The sequence below is a fragment of the Sciurus carolinensis genome, chromosome 3 (assembly GCF_902686445.1).
Source record: "Sciurus carolinensis chromosome 3, mSciCar1.2, whole genome shotgun sequence".
In the NCBI taxonomy this organism is placed as follows: Eukaryota; Metazoa; Chordata; class Mammalia; order Rodentia; family Sciuridae; genus Sciurus; species Sciurus carolinensis.
This window is the reverse complement of record NC_062215.1, coordinates 171610461-171625166: the sequence shown is the minus strand read 5'-3', so window position 1 is coordinate 171625166 and position 14706 is coordinate 171610461. Positions and strand designations below refer to the sequence as shown.

Here is a 14706-nt window from a genome sequence, read left to right as displayed (position 1 = left end):
AGGTGGAGACAGAAATGGTATCAGGCCTGAAGGTGCAAGGGCTGCATCCACAACAGCTGAGTTGCCTGGATAGTAACTCAGTTGTGTCATTAGTTGAGCAAGATTGAAACCACCTGCTTCATAGGGTTATGTCCAGGCCTGATGGCATGGAAGTCAGCTATAGAAATATGAAATGTAACCTGTAGCCCTGTGTGGCTGGGCATGTGGATAGGTAGAGTGTAGATGGTCAGTAACAGTTTCATGGACTTAGCTTTAAATACCAGGGAACTTCAGTGGTATTTGATCAAAACTTTTACCTGATGGGGAAATGAGGATGTTTAACATTTCTTGAGCACCTACTATGTGACAGAAACCATACAGATTCTACCATATGTGCTCCCTTCTCAACCCCACAACCATCCTATTTACCCAGAAGGAAACTGAGTTTTAGAATAAGTAACCTGCTCAAGGTCATAATCGGGACCTAGAACTTGGACCCTGGTCTGCCTGTTGCTATAGACGGTGCTCTTACCCAGGACACCATCACCTCTCAGTAACTTCCTCTATTTGTGGACAAGTTAGAAAATAGTGGGTCCCAGTTGGTGGCGAGGCCAGAGAGTAGGCTCTGCTGTGCACAAATGGGGTGGGGTCAAAACCTGCGGGGAGCCCTGATGTCCAGGCTGAGGGCTCCCATCTTTATCCCTTGGCAATGGACAGCCAATAAAAGGTATTTGAGATGATGAGTGGCATTGCAAAGGAGTTGTTTTCGGAAGCCTAGACAGCAGCCTGATGAACTGAGAGAAGAGATCGTAAGCACGGAGCAGAGCAACAACTTGAAAGATGTAAAGGTCCTTCTGAGAGTCTGTGGTTCAAGAATGAAATAGTAGGGACCCCAAAAATTTAAAGAGAGAAAGAAAATTAGGAAATGACCAGTGATCCATAATTGGGAAAGGAAGAAACTACATTTTTTAAATAAAAAAAAATGACTAATTGAATATTTTCTTTATTGAATAATCAGTCTCTCTCAAGAAACTAAAACTGGGAACAGGATGCAAGGTCCTCCCTCACCCCAACCCCACCTTCTGGTTCACTGTAGGTGTGGGGGTCACCTCTCATTCCCTTAGCTTACTCTCCAGGCAGTGGAACAGGTGCCAAATTCATAGACTGGCCCCGGTGCTACTAAAATTAGTTGTTTTCTGCTCAGCTTGTGCTTCACCAACAGGCACTTACAAAGATGGAGAAGGATGGAATATTATGCGCACGACTCTGGAATCCTGTTCCAATTGCATTCCAGTGCATTCTAACTCATGAAGAGGAAGTGATTCTAACTATTCCTTCCTCTTGAGAACCAAGAAAAGATTCGAAATTAAAAGGTCTCTTTGACTGACCACACCAAACTGTGGGAACTTGGTGTGTAAACAGATGATCAGGAAACTACCATTAAAGAAAGAAATCAAACTGAAGAATCAGTTCTCAACGTTCACTCCCTGTTAGACTTAGTTTAAAGCACTTGCTCTCCTAAGCCGACATGTTGAAGCTCTGGACCTACTTTTTCTTCTATAAGATGCAAGGTCTCTGGTCTGATTCCGAGATCCTTAATCCATTTTGAGTTTAGTTTTGTGCATGGTGAGAGATATGGGTTTAGTTTCATTCTGTTGCATATGGATTTCCAATTCTCCCAGCACCATTTGTTGAAGAGGCTATCTTTTCTCCATTGCATATTTTTGGCCCCTTTGTCCAGTATGAGAAAATTGTATTTATTTGGGTTTGTGTCCATGTCCTCTACTCTGTACCATTGATCTACCTGTCTATTTTGGTACCAATACCATGCCGTTTTTGTTACTATTGCTTTGTAGTAGAGTTGAAGATCTGGTATTGCGATACCCCCTGCTTCACTCTTTCTGCCAAGGATTGCTTTAGCTATTCTGGGTTTTTTATTCTTCCAGATGAATTTCATAATTGCTTGCTCTATTTCTGTAAGGTACATCATTGGGATTTTAATTGGAATTGCATTGAATCTGTATAGCACTTTTGGTAGTATGGCCGTTTTGACAATATTAATTCTTCCTATCCAAGAACATGGGAGATCTTTCCATCTTCTAAGGTTTTCTTTAATTTCTCTCTTTAGTGTTCTGTAGTGTTCTCATCTGTCTTTTCTAACCCAATTCCACTTTATTGGCATAACTTTAGCGATTCCTTACTGTAGAGGAAAAAACAATGACAACTGGTTACAGGTAAGCCCATTAACTGAAAAACATAATTATAATAATTTCCAGAACATCTTTATTTTGTGCAAAAAATAAATGGCTTATATTTATTACTAAAATGATCTTGCCTATAGTTCTGAATATTTGGTGATCTTCCACTCCACAACTAAAGAAAGCTATACATATTATATCTATACCACCCAAAATCTAATTCCAGGGTTTCAGTATCTGACAAATCACATAGAGCAAGGAGGTACTACTATTGGACTCCAGCAATAAAGACAAAACCAGAAAACCATTTAAAGAAATTGGAAAAACACTTTAGTGGGAAACTAACATTTAATAAGCCCCTGTCACCCGTCTCTGGCTGGTGGAGGAGGGGACACAGAGAGAACGCCAAAAGGTAAATAAAACACAGGTCTCATTCCAGGGTCGTTCATAATCCTCGTTCCCTTGTAGAAGGCACATCTTGGTGTGGTTATACACAGATGATTATGATGGCAGCAAGGGGTAAGTGTTACGGCATAATTTCCATGTGCTCTGAAAATACGGCAGGTAAGAAGTGACTTCTTGGGGTGATGGGAATCAAATTTATAGAGCCTGGGAGACAAGAATGATTTAGCCTTTGAACATTTTAATGTAAATATTATTTAAAGCTACCAGACTTGAATACAATCTACATTATCGACAAGCTGTAATTTTACATCCATTATTCATTAAACCAAGGAGCTCAGTATCGCTGTGCCAGTTGGTGGGTCGGGGAGAGCTCCCGGGACTCCTGTGGTTTTCTTAGCTCCTTTACATGTAAGTGTCAAGGTCTCTTCCAGGGATATTCAGATTAGGAACTACAAAAAAAAAAAAAAAAAAAAAAAGGAATAACCAGTGTGCTGCAAAATTACAAAAATTGAGAAGGCAATCCCAAAATATTAACCCTGGGTATCTCTAAATGGTGGTATAGGTGATTTTAAAATTGTGTGTGTGTGTGTGTGTGTGTGTGTGTGTATATATATATTTATTTATTTATTTGTATTACTGTTTTATCTTGTAAATTTTCTCAATGGACACATAGTACTTATTTTTATATCTGTTTTATTGGTTATATATTTCTTGATTTATTATATAAACCAGTTTTCCTTATTACAATACCCCACCCACTCTTTTTAAAAATAGCAATATAAAATTGTAAAAAGCAGGCAAAATCCCATGTACTCCACCCCCAAAGATAACCTGTTAACACTTAGTATATTTCCTTCTAGATGTTTGCTTTGTGCATGTAAAAGGCATATTCATTATTTTCATAATCAGAAAACTATTATAAATGACAGATAAGTCAAAATAGGAAGATTTTAACTGCTTCAAAATCTCTTTAAAAATAAATAGCTCCATGACAATTCAACATTAATGATGTTTTGGCTTTGTCCTTTTTTATTCATGAAACATCAGCACCAGGAAATGCCTTTAATGACTTGGATAGACAATCTGTGTCAAACACTGCAGGGCCCTGTGGCATGTTTGGGACACTTGTCCAGGACAAATCAGTAGTTACAATGGACAATGAAGAGGCACTTTCATGAAGGAAAAAAAATACTTCCTATAAGAAGGACTGCTAGTGATGGCTCCACTGAATGACTTCACTCTACTCTGTAGGTGGCTGCTGCTGCTTTGCTGATGAGATATGTGACAGGCCCATCTCCTGGGTCCACCTATTGCCACTGGAGGGGTGGCTGTTAACTCAGACTGTAGGTGCCACCTGATACCTAACGGAGTGTGCAGGTGTTTTCTCCATCTTGGGTCCTTATGCTTCTTCAGTAAAAGTCTACAGACAGAGCAACACTGTGACCCGCACCCAGACATGGCGGCCTGAGCTGAGGTGCCTGGGAGAGAGAACAGCATACTGGGAAGGTAGCCACATCTTCCTCCTGGGCAGTCCCACGGCAATGTGGCAGGAGGACAAGGAACCTTCGTCTCCTGCCAAGTCAGCACAAGCACTCCAGGCAGAACGAGGGACTGATCTTCCCATCTCATGAAAACAAAACTTCAGCTGAAAGTCAGTCTTTAAAAGCTAACAAGGCAGAGGCACCACTGAGTCAGGAGTGAGAGAGGAATGTGGAAACTGGTCCCGAGGTTGAGGAAGTGACCTTCTGTTTGGGCAGAGAATAGGGTCAGAAGGACCACTCCCAGAAGCTGAGGCTGCCTTGGACAAGCCCAGTTTTCAGAAAAGGCAATCTGGACTCGCAGGGGCCATGGGGTGATGTTCCATGGCAGACATGAGCAAGCTGGGACCGTGATGGTGTACTGTTTTTGTTTAAAGCTAATTAGGGGGTTGGGTGGTGAACCAAAAGAGCAGCAGCAACACAACTGGATCATGTCTTCCCAAGATGCTGTGCCACCTCACTGGCCATCGAATCTGTGAAGCCGTTGTCTCCTCATTTCCTCTGGTGAGAGGCGAAACCCGTAGGACGGTGGGCTATTTCTGGTGTTTCCTATAGTGAGAAAGGAGAGGGAAAATCAAATACTGGCTATCCATAGTTCTGCTTTATGGGACATCATGTGCCCTGGGATTCTGAGGGGGAAAGCATGTCAACAGTGCTTTGGTATAATTTTTATTTTGACATGAAAAAGATAAATAACAAACATATTTAAACTTTAGCTGTCAATATTAATTTTAACATCAAGTAAATATTTTTAGTGTGGTTCATCCCTGGAACTTAATTTGATGAATCCTGGCTCTTCTTAATATTCTTCCCGTTCCTTTTTTCCTTCCACCAGGCTCCGTATTTTGCATTACTTAGCCTACTTAGCCTTCCGTAATGTCTAGGGCTTACTTTTCTGTTTTTTCTTTCTTTCTTTTTCTTTTTTTTTTAAAAAGGCCCAACTATCTCTGGGGCCTTCCCTTTGGGGGTCTCCCCTTCTCTCCCTTTAACCTGCCATCTCCTGCCCCACTCCTGTGATCAGAATCACACCTGATGAGACATATGGGGGCAGCATGGGCCCTAGAGCAAGGTGAAGTGGAGCTCATGGATACTTGACCAGGCAGACAGAAATCCAGGCATGGTATTAAAAGGTCATACAAAGGGACTTTCATATGAAGGGTCCACCACAGGACCTTTAAATACTGTGCCTGAATTTTTCATAAGAACCCTTATATGAAAAATTTTAAACTCTACATATTAAAAGTGTTTCTTCTAACTACAAACATATTAAAATGTAGTTTATAATGACATAACACTCCTGTCACTATAGAAAAAACACACTCAGGCATCAAGGGGAGTAATAAAGGAAGAAAAACACACAGTCCTTGATCTCAAGGGACCAGCAGGCGACACCTAATGAGAGAGCCTCCACGTTCCCACAAGGAACATAGACAGGTAAGTAGCCACCCATTTTCAAGCACCTGGACCAAAAAGGCTGCATCTTCTCATGTCCACATCTCTACACACCCTGGTAATTCTCCCTGAACTCCCCCTACTCAGCACCTGCACCTGCCAAAAGCATTATTACTCGCTCTCCAATGCCTGCCCCCCCCCGCCCCCAGGGAACTCTCCCACTTCAAACTCTCCCACTTTCAGCACGTTCCTGTTAGATGTCCTCACTCAGTGACTGCCCCATCTGCCAGACACTGTTGCCATGTGCACACCTCTTCCCTCTCATACTAGACCATCAGTTCTAAAATGACAGGGCACATCTCTGACCCTTCTCCCTGCTTCCCAGGGCCTGAAACAGTCCTTAGCACACAGTTGTTGTCCAACAAACATAGGGACTTAACAGCACTTGCCAGTGACTTCCAAAGGGATCTACTACGGCCAGGCAACCTCATCCAACCCAGCCCACTGAGGTTCTGACATGGTTGATCCAGTGGCCAATATTCCAGTGGTACCGGCCTCACTGGGAAGGTTGGGTGGGCAAGAGGAGTTGCTTTCTCAGGACGGGAAGCAAGTGAACTCTTGGTCTCTCTTGCTCACTCTCCAAGAGTGGCACCTCTTCAAAGATGTTCATATTGACCTGACAAGTGTTAAGACTATAACAGTGTTCCTGAAGCAGCCAGCACTGGAGTTCCACTTGTCAAGGAGAAGTCCCAAACAGAAACAAAGGCAAGCCCTTTGTGCGCTTTTGCTTCCCCACTGTTCTGGGGACCCCAGTTCCTACCCATAATTGGCTTTCCTTTCCTGCTGAGGGAAGAATGGCAAATCCTGAACCCCTTGTTCTCCTCCCTGACTCGTATACCCAAGGTGAGCAGGCCGGTCTCACCCCCCACTGCTGAGTAAATCTCTCCTGCGAGTTTTTTTTGCAAAATAAGTGTCAATTTGTTAACTTATATTAAAGATGTCATTGAGCATATTACAGGGACATAGACCCTGTAATTCATAAAGATTTTATGAAAATTGTAAGAGTAAAAGTTTTATCAGATGCGATCTGTCACACGTATTTGTAAAGGAATTTTTCTTTGTTCAAGATGGTAAATGCTCTGAAGCAACAAATTCATGAATCAAATCATCACTAGTTTATTGCTCAAAACTGCATTATGTGATCAGCTGCAAATCCTGCTCTGCCCTTCACAGTTGTTTTTAACAACAGGAATATCCTTAGTTGCACTCCTCAGTTCAAGCTGGCCTCTGACACCCTGTTCCAGGGACACCGTGAGAATGAGCTGGGGGCAGGATCAGAAGTAAGCTCAACGTGGCATGTGGATACACGGCCGCGGGCACCAAGCCAGGGAAGCTGGAGGAGTCCTCAGACTCCCAACGGGAGACACAGCGTCATCTGGCGTCTTCACACAATAGAGAATATCTTGTGATTCCCTTTGGGAGGATTAATTAATGTTTCCATGAAGGGAAAAGCAGGGAGAAGTCAGAGGAGGCCGACTCTGAAGGCTCCTCGGTCCAGCTCTCAAAACGAGCCGCCAGCGTACACGCTCTGACTCATCTGCAGGGCATCCAAGGAGAACCAGCCGAGTCAACAGCAGCGGTGCCACACGGCAAGGGAGGAAGACCAAGAACCCTTTTTATCTTATGCAGTCCTTTCAAGGTGCCCATTTCCAATCCGATCCCTCCGATCGCACAGACGAAGCCCTAAGGCTCGAGGTGTTAGGACACACCTACGGGCAAAGGCAGCACAAAGGGAAGCAAACCTTGCACCCAGGCTTCTGACCTCTTCCCACTTCCTCGCCTGCCATCACCTCTGAAGCACCATGTGCTACGCATCACACCTTCTTACAACCTCCAACCGTCCTGCCCAGACTCAGAGATCTCTTTTCGTCATGGAGATGTGGGAGCTCGCAGCTCTTTGCAACTAAAAAAATAATAAGGTTCAATCTAAGCCCTTAACTCTAACTGTATTATAAAAGATGTGACTCAAATTCTAACGCCGGCCTCCTTAAATCCTGCTGGTCACTAGACTGGTTTCGTTTTCTAGGAACACCAGAAGGGGCCGCCACCACCACCACCACCACGGGGGCAAGGCCTGACTAATCGGGCCTGATTTTCCGGGTATTTTAAATCCTTAGAATCCAGTGATTGTGACTATTACCTGAGGAAAGGCTGAATTGCTTCATTTTCTCTCTGAGCACTGCACTGTGCTAAATTCTAGTTAATACTTTAGCAAAGTGTTAAGTGGAAAATAATCTTTGTGTTTTGAAGAGAACTACAAATCTGACGGCAGTTCGCCACTGCCCGCTGTCTGCCGTGTGTGCTCTCTGGGTCGATGCCACAGAGACAAGGCGCCTGGGCTGCCCGCTCAGCCTCAGCGAGGCCCTGCTTCCAGCATCCTCCACTGCACTGACCTTCCAAACCCTTCCTGTTTCTGCGTGTGTCTCATCACCCCTTGTTGCTGTCCACAATCTCTAGGATCGGCATGAGGCATGTCCCAGAGGGTCTCACCCTGGTGTTTCTGCTTATACTTAGTTGTTAAGTACACAGGGATAGGGAAATGGAAGAAGGCTTCCCAACTGCCTGGACCAGTGGAGACGCTGTCTGTGCATAAGATTCTGCATTTCAGCAGGTACTGACTGGTTCCCATGTGAGGGAGGGGACCTAAGCAAGGTAACTGTAGTAGGGTCCCTTCCATGGCCCTGGAATCCAACACCCTGGGATTAAATTCCAACTCTTCCAGTTTTCACCTGCACAACCATGAGCATTGGTCAACCTGTCTTGGTCTTAGTTTCCTCATCTGTGAAGTGGACATAGTAAGAGTGCTCCTTCACTTGATGTTGAGAGGATCACAGGTGAGGATACATATAAAGTGCTTAGCTGAGTGCTACCTGTGTAACGAAGGCCTGCTGAACACCAAATGTTATGTTTTTTAGTCTCTAACATCAAGAATCATGTGTTCAAGGCCCCCTTGTTTCTATTAACCAGCTCTACATAAGATATATATGTATATAAAACAAAATAACAAAACTAGTAACTTCTTAAAGACAAGAGCCCAATCATGTTTACAGATCATTTTAGCAGTGCTTTGTACAAAGTGTGGAGTTGCTAGTTACTAAATATTTGCTTTCCAAGAAGTGATTCAAAAAGGTGATGAACAAACTTCACTGAATAGCACACTTCTGTAAAATGGAGGAGCCTCTGGGTCACCGGGAAGGCTGGGATACCCAGCCAAGACCTTTTTTTCTATTTGGTTATATCATGAATTGAACATTCACAGGCCTGGGTGAACCGGCCCTGCTCCGAGGAACCTGGTACAGACATTAGCATTTGTGAGACTTGCCTCTGTGTTCCTGTAAATGAAGGTCCGCCCTCAATTTTATTCAAAGAAACAGTGAATATGCTTCAAAGAACCTCAGGAACACTGCCCAGCTTAGGACGATTTGGCTCAATTATAGCACCAGTAGTGAGATCATAAGATTTATTGATTTGTGGTTCTTGATGGAAAAATTTTCAGTTTTCTACCCTTATGTATAATGCAGTAACCTTTGCATTTTACTGCTAAGGGAAGAGAAGCAATTTTCTCCAGATAAGAATTGCTAAAGAGTGTGCCACCAGTTGACGGCCATTTTTCCTACTGTTCACCATCCGCATAAACAGAGATGTTTAATTTGCTGGTATTCACAGATCTGCTCATGATCTGATGAGCACTCTATGCCACTCAGCAAAATTACACTAAAGTGAAGCTGCAGGATGGCATAATATCTTTCCCTTAAATTAGGGAGCTAAGAGGAAATCACTTAAAAAGGGAGAAAAAACCAGGAAAGCTCTAAATAAATCACCAGCATTCTTTGGGATTTCTACTGGCAGAGGAGCAGCAGCGTGGGACCCATGTTCTCTCTTTCAAGAATGTTACTTTATCAGAATCCCATGAATTGCAGAGCCTCCTGAAAGGATGGTTGCTAAGTCATTTACTACAAAGACCAAAAAGGTCTGGAGGAAACCCCAGGTCTAGCAATTTAGAAAGGCTTTTTTTTTTTTTTTTTTTTTTTTTAAGGGAGAGGCACTTAGGGACAGTGAGACCACTTTACTTCTCGAGTCACTAATTATAATAGATCTCTTTTTAAAAATAGTTTGAAATTCATCTAAAACCTTGTAACTTTCATACAAATCAAACTTTCATTATGACTTATGAGAAGGGTAACATGTCGATGTGATCTGAGATAGAATATATTCACATTCCTATCTCTTCAACCAAGCAAATCAGCAACAGTGAGCATTTCCTAATTCTGAAAAGATACCTGGAATCTCAGGGTGGGAGGAACACAGTCCCTACTTCACCTGCTGTACTTTTCTTCCCACTGCAATTAGCTAATGTTGAGGACCTTTAATGGACACAAGTGACTTAAAACCAATAGACTATAATCCAGTGAGCAATCTGAGTGAATTAAAATGTCAGATTTAGTGTTTCTTGCAATACAGACAGCATATGGTCTGACCTCTAGAATATCCAAAAACAAAAGTTAAGGAGAGACAAAGAACATTTGCTGGAAAACTGCTGTATGCTCACCTGTAACCACTGCCTTTCTCTTGGGAGTATATCACTTGATTAATTTTCATGAACTGAACACGTTGAACCAACATCCAGGTAAAAATACAGAATAGTCCCAGCACTCAGAAGCCCCCACCCACTTGGAACAGTTACTATCCAAGAGTACCCATTATTCTGATTTCGAATAGCACAGATTCATTTTCCCTACTTTTGTCCATAAATGGATTCATGCGATAGGAACTCTGTGCGTTCCTTCACCTTACAGTATGTTTGTTAGATTCACCCATATTGTTATCTGTGCCTTTTATCCTATTTATCCCTCCAGGTAGAATTTCCTCATCTTTTACAGATAAAAAATTCAGACTTAAAGATTTTAAGTAACTTTCTAGGCCACGTGGTGGACCCTTGTGGAGTGTAGACTCAAGCCCAGACCTGTTTCTGCTGTGCCTCAGACACAGGTGTGTAGTCATCTATTTCCTTCAATCCCAGAATCTGTAATCCTGAAGGATATCGCTGCCTTGATTTGGAGAATCTCCAAATGATTTGGAGACGGTCTTTCACAGCAGAAACAATTTACATTTTGCCTTAGATTAAGGCTCACTGCATGTAGTAAGATTTTATTTTGGATCACTAAGTGTATCTAGAATTAGCATCTCCTTTGACAAAGAGTAAGATTTAGCCACAGATAGGCACCTCTTGCAAAAGCCAGCTTTGGTAGTTAACTATCAAGTATTTTTTACAAATAGAGTATGGTTTATAACTTCCTAAAGAAAAATAGCTCTCCATGATCCTTTTACCTCACTGCTGGAGAAGGACTAGGAAGGAAGAAGCAGTTAAGCAATGGAGTGTCTCTTTCTCTCACTAGGAGTCACTGGAAACCAAACCTTTCTTGAAAAAAAAAAAAATGAACATAGATTTTGATGCAAAAGTACTTTTCTATTTTTTTTAAGAAAATCAGTATCTAAAATTCTAAAGTTTTATCACTTAAACACTTTAAGAGGGATTTTAATAAGATGAAGAATAATTTTTTAATTCATTTTTATTGTAAACAAATGGGATACATCTTGATTCTCTGTTTGTACATGAAGTAGAGGCATACCATCTGTGTAATCATACATTTACCTAGGGTGAAGAATAATTTTTGTACCTAGAGACATTTTACTACTGAGCTACACCCCAGTCCTTTTTATTTTTAGACAGGGCCTCACTAAATTGCTGAGGCTGACCTCAAACTTGTGATCCTCCTGCCTCAACTTCCTGAGTTGCTGGGATTACAGGTGTGAACCACTGCGCATGGCTTGGGAATGATTTTTAAAGACCTTTTATATATTTTTAATGATGCTGTAGGATGCTCTAAATTTTCCTTGATCTAAACCAGAATGCCTTTGGTCAGTATTTGGAGGTACTTGTTTACTCAATCATATCAGCTAACTCTGGGGGTTGAAAAGAGACTGACTATCTCCAACAAACCTCTTCCCTTTTCATGTTCTTCAGGGCTTCCCCCACCCTCAATTAAAAGTCATCTAGGGATAGTCACTGGCCAAAGACATGAAAACTCGTGGAAAACTAGACAGGGGACTCCTTGAGGACAGAGACTGTCTTCCACTTCTGTGTTCCCATTGTCTATGACACATGAAGGCCTTGTTGCCCAGCTGTGGTGACAGAGAAACAGAACACAGGCCCTGTCTTGAGATACAGGTTTGATAATATACTTTACAATAGGAAAAAGAAAACTGAAGGTAGAATATAGAACTCTTCTGAGGAGTGGGGGTGAATGGTAAAAAAAAAAAAAAAAAAATATATATATATATATATATATATATATATATATACATACATAGACACACACACACATATCTGGAAATGACAGAAAAAAGATGAAAGCCTGTTGAGATATTGGAATCCTGCACTCTTCTCAGAAGTTAATGTGTCAGACTCTATTAGGGGTGGGTCTCTTCTGATATTGATGGGGACTCCATATCTTTGCAGAAAAGTTATGGTGGAACCTGATGTAGTGAGGGCAGCTCTTTGTACTTTCTGCTTGGCCTGCATCTTTGCTCAATTACACTGGACCTCAGGCCATAGAGGATTCCTGTTATTAGATATTAGGTATCCACCAAAAGCTCAGGTGAGAGACGATGCAAGGACATTCAGAGGTGAAAGGATTGGGTTATGAGAACCTTAACCCAATCAATGAATTAATCCCTTGATGGGGATTAACTGAGTGGAAACTGAAGGTGGGTAGGGTGTGGCTGGAGGAGGTGGGTCACTGGGGGTGTACCTTTGGGGTGTATACATATTTGTATCTGGTGGACTTTCTCTCTCTTCCTTCTGATCATCACATGAGCTGCTTCCCTCTAACACTCTTCTGCCATGATGCTGTTTCACCTTGAGTCTCAAGGAATGGAGCCAACTGTCTACAGACTGAGACCTCTGAAAAGGTGAGCCCCCAAATAAACTTCTCCTCCTTTAAAATAGTTCTTGTCAGGTCTTTAGTCTCAGCAGCAAAAAAGCTGACTAAAACAATTACCCAAGTAAAAAATGTTATTTGCTCTGAACTTCTCAGGCATCTGGGCCCTCTGTCTCCTCTCTGGGAGTTGGGGGTTGGGGTGGGGCAGAGCAGATTTGCTGCTGTCTCCACAACCTGGTTTTCCTGAGGGTGTCACTGTGGGGCATGATGGGGAGGGGCGGGCAGGCAGGCCCTCCTGGTGGCCCACTTGGGCCTAGTTTGCTGTTCATTCCTGATGTTTTGCTCCTTGATTTTGGGACTGTCTTACAGTAAGTTTAATACCATTATTTCAAAAAAGGAAAGGGCACTGGAGGAGAGAGTATTTGAACTACAATAAGCTGAATTAAATATGCATAGAATATTAGTTCCCCCCGAGACCCCGTGGGTCCTGGCCCTGCTGCTCGCCACCTGCTTTGCCCTTCATCCTAAATGAACAGCCACAGATGAGCTCTCTTTCTTGTCCACTAGTGGCCCTGGACCTCTCACAGTAGTTTTCATCAAACCGCAACGAGCTGGCCAGTTTGAGCTGGAGTCCTGGCCCTTCAGGAGCTCCAGTGTCCAAGAGGTCTGAGCAAAGCGGTATGGTCTTTGCTATAAACTGCAAGTGGCCCTCCATCTTAAGTGGGAAAAATACAGATTACTGTATTCCATCACCAGAGATTCATATGCAATGAGTGGTGTCTGGAGCCAAGAAAGCCACATTTGAATGAATACCCAGCTGATTCAGTTGCAGATGATACATGAAATTATTGAGGAATGCTGTAGAAAGAATACACTTTGTTCTACAGGTGTGGGTTTGCATCCCGGCTCCACCGGGACCTGCTCAAGCACCTCCCCTCCCTGGGCCTCAGGCTCCTTGTCTGTACACTGAGGGGGCGGGTGAGACATCCAATACTCTGACACTAGGTTTCAGGTGTCCATGACTTTTTGGTTCTCAGTGAGACAGCAGGGTGGCCTGCCTCCTCTGCAGAGTACAAACCACCTTATCAGCTGCCTGCTGCCTGGCTACTCTGAAGGATGTTGCCTGGCCTATCAGCCAGCCTGCCCATGACTTTTGGCAGCTGGTCAGAGAACCAGCCATGATGTCCTCCTTGGCAGTGTCCTCTAACTGATGGGTCTGTTCGGTGCCATCCCTGACATCCTGTAGAAAGCCCGTCAGTTAGGTCTGTCTACAGTTTACCCTCAGGACTAGACTAGGGTTATGGGTTTTGGTGAAGTACCTTCTCATCACACCACAGGCCCATGCTATCAACATGACTTATCAATGTTCACTCTGAACCCTGCCTTAAGTAGTGTTTTTGTCAAGTTGCTCCACTTTGAATTTTCTAAAAAAATGAGTTCCAAGAGAATAAAGCTTGACTTTTGCCAGTTGAGCCCCCAGGATAAACTGGAAACAGTGGGGGTAGGTGTCTCCAGCAAGCTTTGTCAGTTGATCATCTGTGAGGAGCTATGTTGGATATAATGGGTGGAGTCAGTCTCCCCCTTCCTTGGGCTCCAGATTCCTGAATTCCAGGGAACACTGGTCTGAGACTGTGTTAGTGGAGGTGGGAGGGGAGGGGAGGGGAGCAGGGGGTAAGAAATAGTTTCTGATTTGACTGCCACAGAGTCTAGGCACTATTTTTTTACTGATGTATACCACCTTTTGAGAACCAAAAGCTACGACCGCTCAGATTTCTCTTTTAACTGGAAACATCCCCCACAGGTTTCTTTACAGTATTTGCATTTGCCAGCAGGTGGAACCAGAGGCCTATGACACTGAATAGGCTGAAGAAAACTAGGACAAATTCCAGTCAACAAAGCATTCCGCATTGTAAGCAGAATTAGGGTTATTTTGAAACAGATGGGCTCTACAGAAGCTGCTCCACCTAATATTATGGAGTTGTTTATTGTCTACATGGTCTGAAACCCGGGGATTATTTGCCAGCATCTAGCAGTTTCTATGTCATATCAGAATTCTTCCTGAGCAGAGGAAACTGACAAGGCATTGGGAGAAATATAGATAAAGATATGGATATGAATATAGATATTTTAACAAATTCTAAATACAGAATGTCCTGTTGCTTCTGTGCACACTGCCTCATGTCACTGAGTGCT

The 14706-nt window shown here is 43.0% G+C and overlaps 1 protein-coding gene across 5 annotated transcripts in view; it reads right to left on the bottom strand.

The window, feature by feature from the left end:
• Positions 1–3057: 3057 nt before the first annotated feature.
• The window catches only part of Rhbdd1 (rhomboid domain containing 1), a 127726-nt gene continuing 116077 nt past the window's right edge, over positions 3058–14706 (bottom strand). For all 5 annotated transcript variants that reach the window (XM_047547003.1, XM_047547001.1, XM_047547002.1 and 2 more), the window contains one exon: positions 3058–4669. In XM_047547003.1, coding sequence (XP_047402959.1) covers positions 4578–4669 — 92 coding nt within the window. In that variant the 3' untranslated portion in view covers positions 3058–4577. The remainder of the gene's footprint in view (positions 4670–14706) is intronic.